This window comes from Myotis myotis, unplaced genomic scaffold (genome assembly GCF_014108235.1).
Source record: "Myotis myotis isolate mMyoMyo1 unplaced genomic scaffold, mMyoMyo1.p scaffold_m19_p_14, whole genome shotgun sequence".
In the NCBI taxonomy this organism is placed as follows: Eukaryota; Metazoa; Chordata; class Mammalia; order Chiroptera; family Vespertilionidae; genus Myotis; species Myotis myotis.
Genome location: NW_023416318.1, coordinates 12,411,166 through 12,427,167, shown reverse-complemented (window position 1 = coordinate 12,427,167; position 16,002 = coordinate 12,411,166). Strand labels below are relative to the sequence as shown.

At 51.8% G+C, this 16,002-nt stretch overlaps 1 protein-coding gene across 20 annotated transcripts in view; it reads left to right on the top strand.

Annotated features, from left to right (window-relative positions):
• The window catches only part of DYSF (dysferlin), a 198,668-nt gene extending 190,590 nt beyond the window's left edge, over positions 1-8,078 (top strand). For all 20 annotated transcript variants that reach the window (XM_036334154.1, XM_036334149.1, XM_036334150.1 and 17 more), the window contains 4 exons: positions 925-1,103; positions 2,823-2,932; positions 4,262-4,409; positions 7,802-8,078. In XM_036334154.1, coding sequence (XP_036190047.1) covers positions 925-1,103; positions 2,823-2,932; positions 4,262-4,409; positions 7,802-7,840 — 476 coding nt within the window. In that variant the 3' untranslated portion in view covers positions 7,841-8,078. The remainder of the gene's footprint in view (positions 1-924; positions 1,104-2,822; positions 2,933-4,261; positions 4,410-7,801) is intronic.
• Positions 8,079-16,002: the final 7,924 nt, after the last annotated feature.

The following is a 16,002-nucleotide window of genomic DNA, read 5'->3' as shown; positions in this document are numbered from 1 at the left end:
CCCCATCCCACCCCTCAGTCTAGATGCAGACTGAGCCCAGCCAGCGAGGGGCTCAAGACACTCTTCACCCTTGTGCCTGAGTGATGACCGAATGAGTGAACATGTCTCCATCCCCCCAGGCCCCAGACAGGATTCTTGGGGGGCAGAAGTGTGCTGAACCCTGAACTGGGAAGCAGGGAGCGCAGGGCCGAAGGATATGGTAGAGACCATGTTCTCACAGAAGTGAGATTTGGGGGGAGGAGGACGGCCTTGTATGGGGCCAACAGGCTGGACTGTAACAGTCCCATCACAGCTATAAAAGTTAACCAGGAAAGTGCGGTCTACCCATACAATTGTATATTATTCAGCCATAGAAAGAATGAAATACCGATGCATGCTACAGCATGGGTGGACCTTGAAAGCATGCTAAGTGACACATGTTTTATGATTCCATTGATAAGAAATGTCCACAATAGGAAATTCTATATGGCTCAACATTGTCAGGCTTGGAAGGAGGGGGGAATGGGGAATGGCTGCTAATGGGAGCGCTATTTCTTTTAGGGGTGATCCATTTTGAATTAAAATGACAAATTTTATGTCAAATAGATTTTTCTATGATAAAAACAATTTAAAATGGATGGATGATAGATGTAGACAATGAATGGATTCGTGCATAGGAAGATGAATAGTTGAGCTCTCTGAAGGCAAATCAATAGGTAGATTAGTGGGCATACGGGTACGTGAGTAGATGGATGGGAAGCTGTACGGATGGAATAAGAGGGCATGGATGGGGAGCTGGAGTTTGAGGGATCTGACCCGTGGCTAAGCCCATGGATGGAGGTTGAGGAGTAACTGAGAGTTTTTGTGGAACCTGCCCCGCCCCTGGGTGGGACTCGCTGCCAGTGACTGAGAAACCCTCTGACAAGGAACCCCTCTTTGCCACAGGCTCCTTGCAGCTGGATCTCAACCGCATGCCCAAGCCCGCCAAGACGGCGGAGAAGTGCTCCCTGGACCTGCTGGATGACACTTTCCACCCGGAGTGGTTCGTGTCCCTTTTTGAACAGAAAACAGTGAAGGGCTGGTGGCCCTGTGTGGCAGAGGAGGGTGAGAAGAAGATCTTAGCGGTAAGTCTGCTCCCCGCCAGCCAGTGGAGGTACCAGAGCATACGTGCGCCTGTCCCCCTCTCTTGTCCTCCCTCTCCCTGGTTTCCAAGGCGCCAGCCGTCTTCCCTTTCCAGTTCCCAGCCTTCCTCTCCTTGAGGCTCACATACCAGGGAAGCCCATTTAAATCTAAAGATGCGCTTATCTCCCTCTGACCCTGTTTGTGCTCCGGCTCCTGGGTCTTCACAGTGATCTGTGTGCTGGGACCCCTCTGGCCTGGGCTCCTGCAGAGGATGGGGTCCTGCCTTGCTCACTTGAGCAGGACCCTACAAGGGACCTTCCTTGTCCTACTGTCCTTGCCCAGAGTCTGCCCAGGGGTGTGACAGGGGACTGTGAACTGTCCCTCCTCTGCAGAGGAAGTGAATCCCTGACACTTTATTCAGAAATATAGGCCGTCAGCCAGCCCCTAACGTGGCCCTTGAAATAAAATACCCTTGTTGTATAATGAATCATAACAATTAACAAGAAATAATGAACACCTCAAAAAAAATGAGCAAAGGGCATGCATAGGTAATGCACAAAAGAAGCACAGATGGGCATTAAACATTTGAAAAGGTTGACTCCCCATAGTAATTAAATAAAGGCATATTTTAAAGTGTAAAAGCCTTTGGCCTATTAAATTAGGATTTAAAACCAAAAATGCTCACTTCTGGTGAAGATGCAGACACGCTCCTCATTTACTTCCGCTGGGGTGCTCACGGTTCTACCATGTGTGGAAACAATTCGGTATATACAACAAGAGATTTAACAGTACTTATGCCTTTGTCCTCTGTCATCCCACTTCTAAAAATCTCTCCAAAAGAAATAACCCGCTAAAAGGAAAAAAATAGCTTCTGGGATATTTGCTGCAGCATTATTTATAGTACTGCACAGTCGGAAACAACCTAAATGAACCAAAATAAGTAGTTTACGAAACAAATTATGGCCAACCATCCCATAGAATGTCATACAGGCATTACGAAGCAAACTTTAAAGAATATATAATTATACAGTAAAATAGGATGTATTTCTAAGTGAAAGAAGCAAGCCGTAGAAGTATGTGTACACAGTGTGGTAGTTCATATACTTGCTGAGAACACCGGCTACGTAACAATGTTAACGGTGCGTGTCTCCACACAGTGGAGGCACCTCTGATGTTCTCCTTTGTCTGCACAGGCAGACCTCGGAGATATTGTGGGTTTGGTTCCAAATGACCACAATAAAACCAGTCACACGGAACTTTTGGTTTCCCAGTGAATATGAAAGCTATGTGTACACTATCTTGTAGTCTGTTAAGTGTGCCATAGCATTATGTCTATAAAAACAATGTACCTACCTTATTTTAACAATACCTGATTGCTAAAAAATACTAACCATCATTTGGGCCTTTAGTGAGTCGGAATCTTTTTTGCTGGTGGAGGGTCTAACCTTCAATTTGTAAAAAATGCAATATCTGCAAAGCGCAGTAAGCAAAGCGCAATAAAACAAGGTATGCCTGTGTATTTCTGTAGTTTTTAAATGCTCTACCAGGAGCAGTTACTGCTTTTATGATCAGATCAACCCAATAGCACTAAAAAAATTAAATAAAGTGGCTCTTACTATTGTCCTGGGGTCTAGTCCTTGTCTTCCCTACATCATAGGCCCCTGCATCAATGGCTCCTCTCCCGGCCATTGGGCAAAGCCTCTGTCCCTCTGTCTCCACAGGGCAAACTGGAGATGACCTTGGAGATCGTAGCAGAGAGTGAGCATGAGGAGCGACCTGCTGGCCAGGGCCGGGATGAGCCCAACATGAACCCCAAACTCGAGGACCCAAAGTCAGTGCCAAGCCCCTGATCCCCGATGCCCAGGGGAGCTGGGAGGTGTAGCCACGGTCTAGGAGGCATCTATTACAGAGGTCATGAAACATTGAAGAAGGTCGCAATGCCCGCATGGCCCAGAGAGGGCCACACAGTGTTAGGGGGCAGGTGACAGACGTCATTCCAGGAACACTGGGCTTCCTCAGCTAGTTCCAGAAGCGGGCACTGTTGGGTAGCTGTTGGCTCTGTGCTGAGCAAGCTGTCATATGGCATGTACATGCTGTGCTGTGGGACCTTCTCTGTGGGGTTGTTATTATCATCGCCTTTTACAGGTGAGGAAACAGTCTTAGCAAAGTTGAGTAAGGAAAGTGGTGAGGCTGGAATTCTCCCACTTGATCTGATTGGCTGTGGAGCCTGATCAGGGTTTTTCCCTTGACCAAGCTGTCTTCCATGGCTCTCCTGGTGTCAGTGTGGCTTTCAAACAGTCTTTCAGCCGTCATTTTCCCATCTGTGAGATGGGGGACCGGTCCTTATCTCCCCTACCACATAGGCCCCTAAGTGGATGTAGACGCCTTGAAGGCAGTTGCTGGGGGCTGAAAGACTACAATTGGGGGAGGTGGTGTCAGGGTTGCGTTTGCTAGGTCCTTCCCTGTGGCCTGTGTGGCTCAAAGCAGACTTGGCAGACAGCCCACTTTATCACCAGACTGCTCCAAGTGCCACGGTGCTGGCAGAGTGGGGAGAGCCATCCTGGGATGGCTGGGATCTGGCTGGAAAGACGAGAGAGGCCCAGGAGATCCAGTGGCATGTAGTTAAAAGGCCATTATTGCGACACAAAATCCTGCAAGCTCATTGAGTTGTGAGGCTGACCTTGGGGCAGGTCTTGAGGTTCTTGGTTATGAGAGAAACTGGACTCACTTCCCATGGACAAGCCATGTGTATCTAGGCAGGTGGCTTGGCTTATCTGGGGCTCATTGGGCCATAGCTCACTTAATGTGACAGTCCCTTGAGGTTCTGCCCAGCTCCCAAATCTCTAGTCTTTGAAGTCCTGGGTCAGGAAGGAAAGAGGGTAGCAGGGAAGGTGTCCTGGACAGAGTGGCAGAGAAGGGGCCCCTGAGGGGGTATAGGGCTGGTGGCACCATGAAGAGGAGGGCAGCTCGGGTGGGGCTCACACTATAGCGAAGGCTTGGAGGACAAGGGAGTGCAGGTGAGTTCTGGGGTAGGGACTGGGTCTCGAGGCTGGGCGGGGCCTGGGGGCTGACTCTGGAGGGTCAGGGTGGTTTGGGAGCAGGACTTGGAGAAAGCAGCCATGGTAGGTCTGCCTGCTCACCTCTGGGATCTCACTTCCAGGCGCCCTGACACCTCCTTCCTCTGGTTCACCTCCCCATACAAGACGATGAAGTTCATCCTGTGGCGGCGGTTCCGGTGCACCATCATCCTCTTCATCATCCTCTTTATCTTCCTGCTGTTCTTGGGCATCTTCGTCTACGCCTTCCCGGTGAGCAGGCCCGGCAGGGGAGGCACAGGCCCTGAATTGCAGGAGCTCCTGGTCTGATGTGGGGGGCACAGCTCTTGACCTCCAGCGGAGCCTGGACTCAGGGAGCGTCGGTCCTTGTCCTCAAAGAGCCCCAGTCTGATGGAGAGTCGCAGCCTCTGTCCTTGCAGAGCCCACGGTCTGAGGAGGGAGACATGACCCCTACTCTGGGAGTTCCCAGGCTGGTAGACAAAGTCCTACCGTTAGGGAGCTCTTAGTCCAAAAGGGGAAACAGTTCTTGCTGTCGATGGGGAGACATAGCTGTCCTCAGCAAGCCCCTGGACTATGTAATCAAAGGGTTGGTAGGTGAGCCCCTGGATAGGGGGAGTGGGGGACCTTCCTGAGGAGGGTGTGGGACTGGGTCAGGAAGGGACGGTGCAGATGGCAGAACAGAGGAGGAGGTCCCTCTGTTTGCGAGGATGGCACCTGCTGAGGTCCAGAGGAAGGGACCTGAGGCCAGGAGAGGGTCTCTTGTCCACCTGAGCACAGTGACACAGTGCGTCCCTCCTGCAGAGGGTAGGCCTGGGGGAAGATGTGTGTGGATAGGCAGGAGGTGGCCCTCTCACTTGGTACAGTGCACATTGGGGGTCCCTTTCACCTGGTGAGAAGCCAGCTGTTGCCCCCCAACTCCATGGGGCCACGCCCAAAAGAGGAGGATCTGGGGCTGTATTCGTGGTCTTGGCTTCACTGGTCCTCACAGCTCATCAGGGGAACCCTGAAGATGCTCCAGCCCCCTACCCTGTCCCCCCAATGTCTCTGGAACTTGAAACTTTGAAGAGACCACAGTGTTACTAGGCTGATGCCTGACTTTTAATATTCTTTAAACAATTTTAAACTTTTATAAATGAAAATTTCAAACTGATATGAAAATAGGATGGCATAATCAACTCCATATCACCCTGATTTGTTGTTGTTGTTTTTTAATCCTCATTTGAAGATATTTTTTCCATTGCTTTTTAGAGAGAGTGGAAGGGAGAGAGGGAGAGAGAGGGAGAGGAAGAGAGAGAGAGAAAGAGAGAGTCATCAATATGAGAAACAAACATCAATTGGTTGCAGGGTATTGAACCTGAAACCCAGATGTGTGCCCTTGACTGGTAATCGAACACTAGACCTTTGGTGTGCCGGCTGACGCTTTAACCACTGAGCTATACTGGCCAGGGCCATGTCACCCTGATTTGAATGGCAAAGAAGGAGACAGCCAGAGAAGGGAAGGGACTGGCTCAGAGCTGCAGGGCAGTCTGTTCATGGCTCCTAATGCAGGGACACTGTAAGCCTCAGTCTGGTCAAGTGCAGTACGCCACAGCAAGCAGTCTGCTCTGGGAATAACTTGCCTGTGTGCATTTTGCTTTGTGAATCCTGCAGGAGGAGGAGGTGGGTGGAGAGCTCTCTCCCACAGTGACTGGCGAGAGCCCATGCACCAGCAGGTTTTCCATGTGTGAGAATGTAATTTAAAGTTATTTATATATATATAAAAGGCTAATATGCAAAGTGTCCCCTGGGAGTTTGACCAGGAGACTGGGAGTTTGATTGCTCACTATGATGTGCGCTGACCACCAGGGGGCAGCATGGAACGAAGGAAGGCTCTGACCACCAGCCTGAAGGCCCCGATTGGCCCTGATTGCTGGCCAGGCCTAGGGACCCTACCAGTGCACGCATTTCGTGCACTGGGCCTCTAGTTTCATTATAACATTGATGTGATGTTGGAGGAACTTAACTCTTGTTTCTATCAGTTAGCTTATGGTAAAAATTGGTTTTGTTATATGTCGCTTCACTTAAAGTGTTAGAACCTGTGGACGATATTGAGTGAGGACTTACTATATTAGCAGCTTGCACCTCTGTGGAGACCAGCAGAGGGAACCATGTGGGCCTAAGTGACAAAGGAGAGTCCAGGTCCAGAAATTCAGGGTCCTCCCGTCAGCATAAGGATGGGCGGGTTGGACTGGGCCAGCTTTGACCTGCTGTGCTAGCATAGTGGTTAGGGGAGCCCTTTCACCTTCCTTGGGGGCCTTCACATCAAGCCAGCATCCTCCTGAAGAGCTGAGGGGAGGGCAGGGCAGGGCCAGAGTGACATCCCCACCACCCTTTCTGTGCCTAGTGCCTGCCCTGCCTGGCGGGGGGAGGAGAGAAGGTTTCCAGTGACTTCCAGCCTGTGCTCCTTCCTTGCCCCTAGAGCAGCCTTAACCCCGGGCCCTGTGGGCTGAGCAGAGGGGCACTTTGCCACTAGCCCTGGTCAGAACCCTCCCTGTCTCCGGGGTCTCTAGCAGTGGCCATCACCCTCCTTTGAGTTCTTCTGAAAATTGTCCTCTTTAAAACACCAACTTCACCATCCCTCTCCCAGGGCTGGCGTATCAGGGGACAAGTCATAGGTGAGAGGTCCAGGGCTGGAGGGGCAGCCTGGGCCTGAGGCCGCAGACTGGTTTTGTGGACAGGCCTTTGCTACAACCTGGGCAAATCCTGCTGCTCTCCAGCCAAGTTGCCTCATCACCTGGTGGCCCAAGACCTTCACCTGGCTTTTTGGCCTTGCGGGGAGGGCAGAGGGCCTGGTGGAGGGGACTACGTCGAGGGGCTGCTCCCTCCAGTTGGTCTAGTCTCCCACCCTCTTGGAAGTTCCCCTGGGAGGGGGACAGGGAGGGCAGCCTGTCTGGTTCCTCCTGCTGCCCCCAGCCAGCGGGAGCAGGGCCAGCGTGGGGAGGCAGCGGGTCTGGCGGGAAGGCTTTGTTTCCAGAGCTGGCTTTCCCGGGCCGGCGCTGGGGAACATACTGTCCCAATTAGGAGCCCTGTGTTGTGTTGTGTGTGTTTTCATGGTTTGGGGGGAGGAGTGGGTGGGAGATTCCTTTCAGTCCTACAGCAGCCAGGGTCTAATCAGGGGTGACCCATCCCAGGTGCTGGCCTGCATCGCGGGTCATCCCCGTACACCAGCCCCCCAACTCTCTCTCTCTCTCTACTTTCTGGACAGGAGCATGGTGGCCAGTGAGCCCTGGGTCCAAGTGGGAGGGGGCGAGGGTCATGGCCATGCCTTCAGGCCACCTGTCTGGCGAAGAGGCCAGGGCAGGCCCAGGTGGTCAGAATCCTCTTGGCTGTGGTTGGAACATGAGAGTGGGCCCTGGATTGATGGGGGAGAAGACAGAGCAATTCAGGCAGCTGTGGCCCCCCAACGGGGAGGGTTCCAGAAGAGTTTCAGGAAGGTCTGGGCTTGTGTGATTGGCAAGGGCACCAGGAGGGTGGTGTTGAGCTGAGTGAGGGGTAAGGGTGCTGAGGGCGAAGTGCAGGCAGGTGGTTGAGTAGATGAGCCTCCTTCCCCTGCTCCGTCCCTCCTGCAGCTGCCATCACGTGTCCCTGCCTCCTCTCTCCTCTAGAACTATGCTGCCATGAAGCTGGTGAAGCCCTTCAGCTGAGGACTGCCTGGGCCAGGACTGGCTGCTTCCTCTGCCCAGCTCAGCTGAGCTTCTCCAGACCTCCAGGCCAGACCGTCCTGCCAGGGTGGGCAGACAGACAGGTGGACTGGCACATGCTCCAAGAGTTGGTAACATCGAGCCCTGGGATCACCCACTTTCATCATTTCTTCCTCCCCCAGTTCGACCCTTTTTGGATCAGCCCATGTGCATTTCAGTATAAAATGGTTGGAACCTCAAAGCTGTGTTGGTGTGTGTATCTCTTTAGAACCTGAGTGGGGTGTGACTGTGTAGGCATGTGTCTGCGTGGGCAGGATGGGAGTGGAGTGTGCGACATCTCTGGCTCAGCCTTCTGAGTGGAACTGTGAATCCTTTGGCAAGACTGCTTGGGGGCAGGGTGGGCTTTGAGGCTTAAAGACCCAGTGTGTTCTGTGTCTCCCCGACTTTCCGCCTCCCCCTCCCTCCTCACTCAGGCATCACCTCTTCCCTTTCCAGGTGCCCTTTGCTTAGGTCAGCGGTTCTCAACCTGTGGGTCACGACCCCTTTGGCGGTTGAATGACCCTTTCACAAGGGGCCGCCTAAGACCATCCTGCATATCAGATATTTACATTACGATCGATAACAGTAGCAACATTACAATTATGAAGTAGCAATGAAAATAATTTTATGGTTGGGTCACAACATGAGGAACTGTATTTAAAGGGCCCGAAGGTTGAGAACCACTGGCTTAGGTAGTAGTTACCTTTGCCTTGTGGTCACACTTGGGAAGGCGTTCCGCTTTATGAAAATTGAGCCCCAAGGAATGGGTTGTGCCAGAAGCTATCTAGACAGGGCGGGCTGCTGGTCTTGGGATTTCTTGGGATTCCCTCCCTCTGCTTCCTCACTCTTCTTTCAAGATCTAGGCTGGACAAACACACCTTTTTCTTGTGGTCTGAAGCTTAGCATTTGCCATGGGTCTGACATCTCCTGCAGGAATCAAGTTTAATCCATGGGAACAGTAGGAACATACTTAGAGAAAAAGCAAAAAGCATGAAAACATCTCTCCCCCGAGGGGCTGGAACTCTGGAGCACAGCTGGCCGCATTCTCCTGTTACCCAGGAAGCGTCTCCTATTTCCCGCTGTGAGCCCGCTCCCTTGGCCCAGACACCAAGGCCCCAAAGTGATCCTTCCAGACGCCTCTGTCTTGACTGCACTCTGAGATCTAGACAGGGGCCCTGCCAGGTCCCCCCTGATTGGCAGGACTGGAAGTGATTGGCACAGGGCTGGCTGATGACCTGGGCCCTCCTGGAAGAGGGAGCTATACCTCCAATGCTGAGCGATTCTCTCTTCAGGAGAGGGCAGGCTGGTGGTGGCCTTCAGTGTCCAGGCTCTGCATGGGCCTGAGAACCTGGGTGTCTAAGTCCTGAGACCTTGACAACAGAACCCCGGAGCCAGGTGGCAACACCTCACACAGAACACGGAGCAGGGACCAGGGTCCAAGGCTCTTCTGAGAAGGTCAGTCTGGTGATGCACTTTCCTGAGCACCCACTGCGCATGCCTGTGCCAAGGCCCTGAGAGCCAGCCTCCTACAGAGGAGACTGTAGGAGAAAGGGAGAAAGAGGCAGGGCTGTGGCCTCCGGAGGTATGGAGAGAGCTCGAGAGGCTGGGGAGACCCGAGAATATCTGAAGGTAGAGAGGAGGAAGCCACTGGGGAAGGGAAGATCAAAGACACAAGACAGAATGTGGGATAATTTATGGGACCGGTTTCTGGAGAGGAAGAGAATGGGGTTAGCTTGGAAGGAAAGTTCTCTTTTCTTCCAGGGACAGGAAGGCAGGAGGAAATAAACACACACCATGCAGCTATCAGCTGGGTTAAGAGAGTTTGGGGGGGATACTGATTGTGTCCACGCATTCATTTTTTTTCCATTCATTCATTTGCTTTTTCTTGCTGTCCTGAGTTGCACGTAATAGAACACATTACTCAAACTAGTAAAGGGAACTTAATGGCTTTATGGAAGCAAAATCTCAGTCCTCAACTAGGTCACCAAGAGCTTGCATTCTGTCTCAGCTCATCAGGGTGGGCTGCGTCTAAACCCGGCTTTATTCTCAGAGTTGGGGTGAAAGCTGCTCCCTGGTATAGGCCACCAAGCAACACGAAGGGGAATAGGGAGTGGATGGTGAGGAGACCAGCAAACATTTATGAGATCCTCCACATGGCAGCCCGAAAGCAGGTTCCAGGGTACAGCAGTGAGTTACATATGACTCCTAACCTTCTGAGGCTTCTGAAAAGTGTATTAGGAAACTATGGTTATTTTTACTCCTTTGGGAGCAGCAGAGAAGGGGCACCCACTGCCCTGGGGTAGGGAGGGCAAGAGAACCTCAAGAACAAATATGATCTGCACAGCCAGTGTGGCTCAGTGGTTGAGCATCGAACCATTAACCAAGAGGTCACTGGTTCAATTCTGGGCCAGGGCATATGCCTGGGTTGCAGGCTCAATCCCCAGCAGGGGGTGTGCAGGAGGCAGCCAATTGATATTGATGTTTCTCTTTCATCAATGTTTCTATCTCTCTTTCCCTTCCTCTCTTTCTCAAATCAATAAAAACTTTTTTTAAATAAAAAGAACAAATCGGATCTGAGCAGAATGTTGGACAGGCCCTGTGACTAAGCGGGTCAAAGTATGCTGGGCCACAGAAGTAGAGGGAAAGTCTGGAGCTGTCTGAGAGCCTGGCTGCTTCAGGACATGGTCACGGGAGAGGGAGCCTGCAGGAAAGCATGCTGAGATGGGAGGGAAGAGGGGTTGGAAGGGCAAGGCCAAGTGTTGAAGGTGCAGTTTTGGAGTTAGAACTTCATTCTGGAGGCAAGGAAGAACACAGAAGGATATAAAACTGGACTTGAAAAAATTCTAGCTTAGGGCTTATCTTAAGAAACGGTAATCCACTAGGTACACATGGGTGGGCTTCAGGTTATAGTTCTTATGGCCTTTGAGGAGGTGAAGGTCTAGTGATCTCCCCCAGTCCTCAGCAAGGTCCGTAATCACAAATGGTGAAGAATAATTGCTTAAGACGCTGTGTGGCCAGTTGCTGAGGGCCATTCTAAAGGCTGGTTTATTAGTCCAACAGCCAACTGGGGAATATCTGAAAGGCAGGGCAGAAGTAATTCATTCATTCATGCCTTTTATTCATATATATATATACTGAGTGGCCAGATTATTATTACCACCCCATCAGTACTTCACTGGGCCACCTTTTGCCTTCAATACTGCAGCAATTCTTCGTGACATTGACCACAAGTTGTTGAAAGGTGATGTGAGGAATCTGACATCATGCCTGATGAATAGCACTGTCCAGTTCTGTGAGATTTGATGGTTGTGGAACCAGCTGCCTGATGGCTCTTTTAACTTCGTCCCACAAATGCTCAATTGGATTGAGATCTGGTGATTGTGGGGGCCACCTAAGCAAGGTAAAGTCTCCCTCATGTTCTTGAAACCACTCCTGCACAATACGAGCACCGTGGCATGGCGCATTGTCTTGTTGGAAGAAGCCATCTCCATTGGGATACGCCATCAACATGACAGGATGAACCTGATCAGCAAGGATACTTAGGTATGTTGTGCTATTCAGACGTTGTTCCACACGAATTAAAGGGCCCAAATCATGCCAGGAAAACATGCCCCAAACCATAACACTGCCCCCACCAGCTTGAAGGGTTGTACTTATGCATGTGGGGTGCATGCTTTCATGATGTTTCCGCCAAATTCTCACTCTGCCATCTACATGATGCGACTGGAAACGTGATTCATCGGACCACATGACTTTTTTCCAGTGCTTGACTGTCCAATCCTCGTGTTCCTGTGCGAATTGGAGACGTTTTATCTTGGTAACTGCAGACAGCAAAGTGTTTGAACAGGCCTTCAGTTTCCATATTCCATATGATGCAGTGTACGGCTAATTTGCCTACAAACATCAGGTGGTCATAATAATCTGGCCACTCAGTGTATATACTAACTGTGTACCAGGCAGGGTGCTACAAGCCTAAAGATACAATGTTGAGCAAGATAAACATGGTTCCCAGAGCTCACAACTAAGGAGATAAGAGACATAAGTAGATCGTCAATTATAATACACTGATGGATGAACAGGGGTTGCAGGATTAGGGCAAAGGTGGAAAAGATGAGAGAGGGAACAGAGTGTGCATAAAGACTGGCCAAATTTGCACATGAGCACAGAGCAGTGGTTCTCAACCAGGGGCGATTCCCCCACCACTCCCAGGGCACATTTGGCAATGTCTAGAGATGTTTTTGATAGTCAAGAGTGAAGGCTGGGGGGTGAGGGTGCTACTAGCTTCCAGGAGCTGCTAAGCACTCTTTAATGCATAGGACAGCCCCCCCCCGCCCCCAACAATTATCCAGTTTAACATACTGATAGTGCTGCTGTTGTAAAACTCTGGCATGGAGATAGTGGATTCTAGAGATACTGAGTGATTAGAGTTGGTAGACCTGTAGGATTAACTAGTTAGGGCTGAAGGGGGCAGGGGTGTGTGGGATGGGAGTTAAATTCAAAATGATTCCCAACTGTCTGGCTTTATGAGTGGTGGTACCAATCACGAAGTCAGTTTTGGACAAGAAGTTTCAGGCATGTTTAGGGCACAATCAAAGTGTCCTTCCTGCCCCCATGTCTCTCATCTCGAAGTTGTAGAGAGCATCATCTACACCTGCTGTCTCCATGTCGCCTCACCTCGAGCTCATTCCTCCACCCACTGTGGTCCGACTTTATTCAGGGGGCAGACTCTGTGGGTCTCCTTTCCCAATAGCCACCCCCTCTCTTTTCCTCTTTGGTGATACCCTTCACCTTTCCCTATGGCCATGTGCCCAGAAAGGAGGCTGCCACAGCCCTAGGGCGAAGTGTCTTATTAGCCCACACCAGTCACAGTGAAGCCAGTACCCTTGCCAGTGATTGGTTTAGGAAGAGGCATGTGACTCCTTTATGACCAATGGGAGTGAGGGGAAGGTAGAGGTAGCTATAGGGGGTATGGGGGCAGGATAAAAGTTTTTCTGAAAGTTTTATCCCCCCTCCCAGCAACAAAGGACACGCACAGGGAGATGCAGCTTCACCTGCCTTTTAATCTTGTTGGGGAGAAATGTAATGACGGGAGCCATGGTTGCCATCTTGTGATGCTGAAGGACAAGCCTGAGGAAGAAAACCAACACGCAGAGGATGGCAAGGACCTGGTGCTCCGGGGGGCGACTGAGAAAGAACCGACACTGGCACTGCCCCACCTCCAGATGTCTCGTTATGTGGGCTCATAAATTCCTTATTGCTGAAGCCTTCTCTGGTTGGGTAGTGCAATACCTACAGCTCAAGCATCCTTCCTGGTCAATTGCGTTCTGCAACCCTGAAGACTGATTTTTACTGCAGCTGCCAATAAGCAGGGCTGCCGTGTACAGGCACCACATCTAAGGCATCATACATTTATTATTTATTATAACAATTTTCCCACAGATGGCAGTAAAGCGTTTTGCTCTAATAAAAGCAGTGTGTTACAGTAGTTTTCTGATAGAAGTAGACTACCTTGAGGAGAGAGCACCTTTTTCTAATTCACACCAAGGCCCCATGTAGCCCTGGTTGTTAAATCTGTGGACGCTCACCCTCCCCAACACTTGGCAGCAGCTGGCAGCGCTGAACGTCCTCTGCTTCTTCAGATGTTTTCAGGCTCTGGCTTCCGTGGTACAATGTCCTCCCTGTCCCCACCCCCCGATGTTCCTCCCCTCTCTCTGACCTCATTCTTGGTGTCCTTCTCTGTTCTCCGGCCCCCACTGCTCTTCTTCCCACCCTCACACCACCTCGGCAGCCTCGAGCACTCCTGTGGCCTCGATTACTGTCCAGAGGCTGCTGACCTCACAGTGCCTGCCTCTAGCCCAGGTCTGCTCTGGGCTGCAGCCGCTTTCCCAGTGGGCATCTCCCCAGCGTGATTCACAGGCACCACAGACTCAAGACCTCCCACCCAACACCTCCATCCTGCACCCCATGAAAACTGTTTCTGCTCTGTTGTTCCCTCCACACGCCCAGCCACTGGAGCTGGGCTTGTGGAGGCAACTTTAGTCCTACCTCCTCTTCACCCCTATCCCCTGATCCCACAGATTCAGGCTCTTGAGTCTTCTCTGGATCAAGTTACTTCTCTCCCCATGACCATCACCCCCACTTACACTCTGGTCCCAGCAGGTTGCCATCACTGAAAGCCAAGTGTCACTCCATTAGACTTCCTCTTCTCCACTCCCCTATCCACTGTCCACAGGCAGGCAAAGCTGGACCTGGCATTCCTCAGGGAGGTGGTGAACCGCACTGGCACAGGGCCCGGCCCCCACAGAGGCCCCTGCTTGCTTGCCTTTCCTGCTTCATCTGTTGCCTTTCCATCTGCTCTGCTGAGCCGAACCATTTGCAGGCCTGGCCTTTGCCCACGGCTTGGGTCTGAGCGTGGCCCCTTCCTCTGGGGTGTTTCCTCTGACCTGCCCTGGTCCCATCCACTATTGAAACCCAGCGGGCTTGACTGGCCCCTCCTCCCTGGACCTTAGCCTGTGCCGCTGGGGTAGAATCACAGCTCAAGCTTAATGAGATGTCTGCTTTGTTCACGGAAGGGATTTCAACAAGTGTTTCATTGCAAGTTCTCTTTAAACGCCCAGGCCCCCCGAGCCACTTCAAATGGGATTTTTATGTCCTGAACTTCAGTTAGTGCTCCACCGTTGAGACCCATTCTCGCCACAACATGGAGAATCACTCTCCTCTGTTAAAAATGGTTCAGTAAAACTTGATAAAGCCTTTTATATCTGGAAGACTCAGTCCCCAGCCTTTATTTTCTCTGCGGGGGCTTTGGAGATAGATGTTCTGTGTGCACACACAGGCTCCATTTTCTGTTCCTTCTCCAGGGCTCTGTGGACAGCCCAGGATGGGGCCACAGGCAGAGCTCAGCCTGGCTCGCCCCTGGCCCATTCCCACACCCCCATTTCATTTCCATCCCCAGGGAACAAACCTTGTCTCAATCCTCTCTCCATGTGTTTCATAAATGTAGGATTATGGGATTTCCAGAGGAGCCAGGTGGGCACCTGTGACTGGGACATGGGGACAGCCCAGGACACAGGTTCTGCTTGTGGGAGAGAACAGGGTACGGGCCAGCGCTCAGCCTGACGCACTCGCTTGTCCTTAAATGGCAGCTGAGATACTGACGTGACAAGTGGAAACTTCCTCCTGTCTCCATTTCTGTTGTCCCTTCCTCTGGGGCAGCAGTGCGGCTCCTGTGCCTGTGGTGGCCCCACGTGGGTTTCATACCCTGCTTTGCTGCCTTTGTTTTGGTCTAGGTCTTTCCTGCTGTGTGTGTGTGTGTGTGTGTGTGTGTGGTGTGTAAAAGAGACACCAGAGACACCAGAAGAGACAGATGTAGGGAAACAGATACATGGTGAGGATGGAGACAGACAGACAGACAAAGGCCATGCATCGGGGACGGAAAAGAGCCCAGGACCTCACACATCATTCCTCCAGAGCTGGCTCCCCTCGGCGCCCCCACCCCCGTTCCGGCTCCCAGGCTTACCCAGTTAGAAAGAGAATATGGGATGGAGACAGAGACAGTCACCCTGTGTGCGCATGTCCTCAGGTCCCCCCTCATTCAGCTGGGGAAGTCTCACACCCTGTTTTCCTCATAACCCAGGAGTTCACCATGGGCTCCATGTCCCTTCACTCTGCAGGGCTGCCTGGTGTGTGTTTGGGGGTGCGGAGGGGTTGGGGGGCGGTGGCTGATTCAGCTCCAGGGCAGAGGGGCCAAAGTGTTTGCCTAGCCTGGCTGGTTCTCCTTATTTCTACCATCACCCTGGACTGAGTCTGGCAGCTTCCTCCCAGTGCTCAATTTATTTTGAAAAGGCTGTGTGTGCTGGCTGAGTATTGGGGAGGAAGGAGAGTGTTAAAGAAGAAGACAGGCAGGTGCGAGGTGGCTTCCCATTTCTGGAGAGCTCCTCCCGTGTGGGGGTGACGCGACTCCATATCTCTTCCCCAGGAAGAACTGGGCTGGCTGCTGTCTGCATGTGGAAGGGACTGAGAGGAGCCGTGCCGCCGCCCTGACCCTGGCAGGCTCACCACACCACCGTGCTGCGGCCACCACGTCCAGGCTCTCCTTTCATAGCAGGCGCGACCTCAGTGATCCC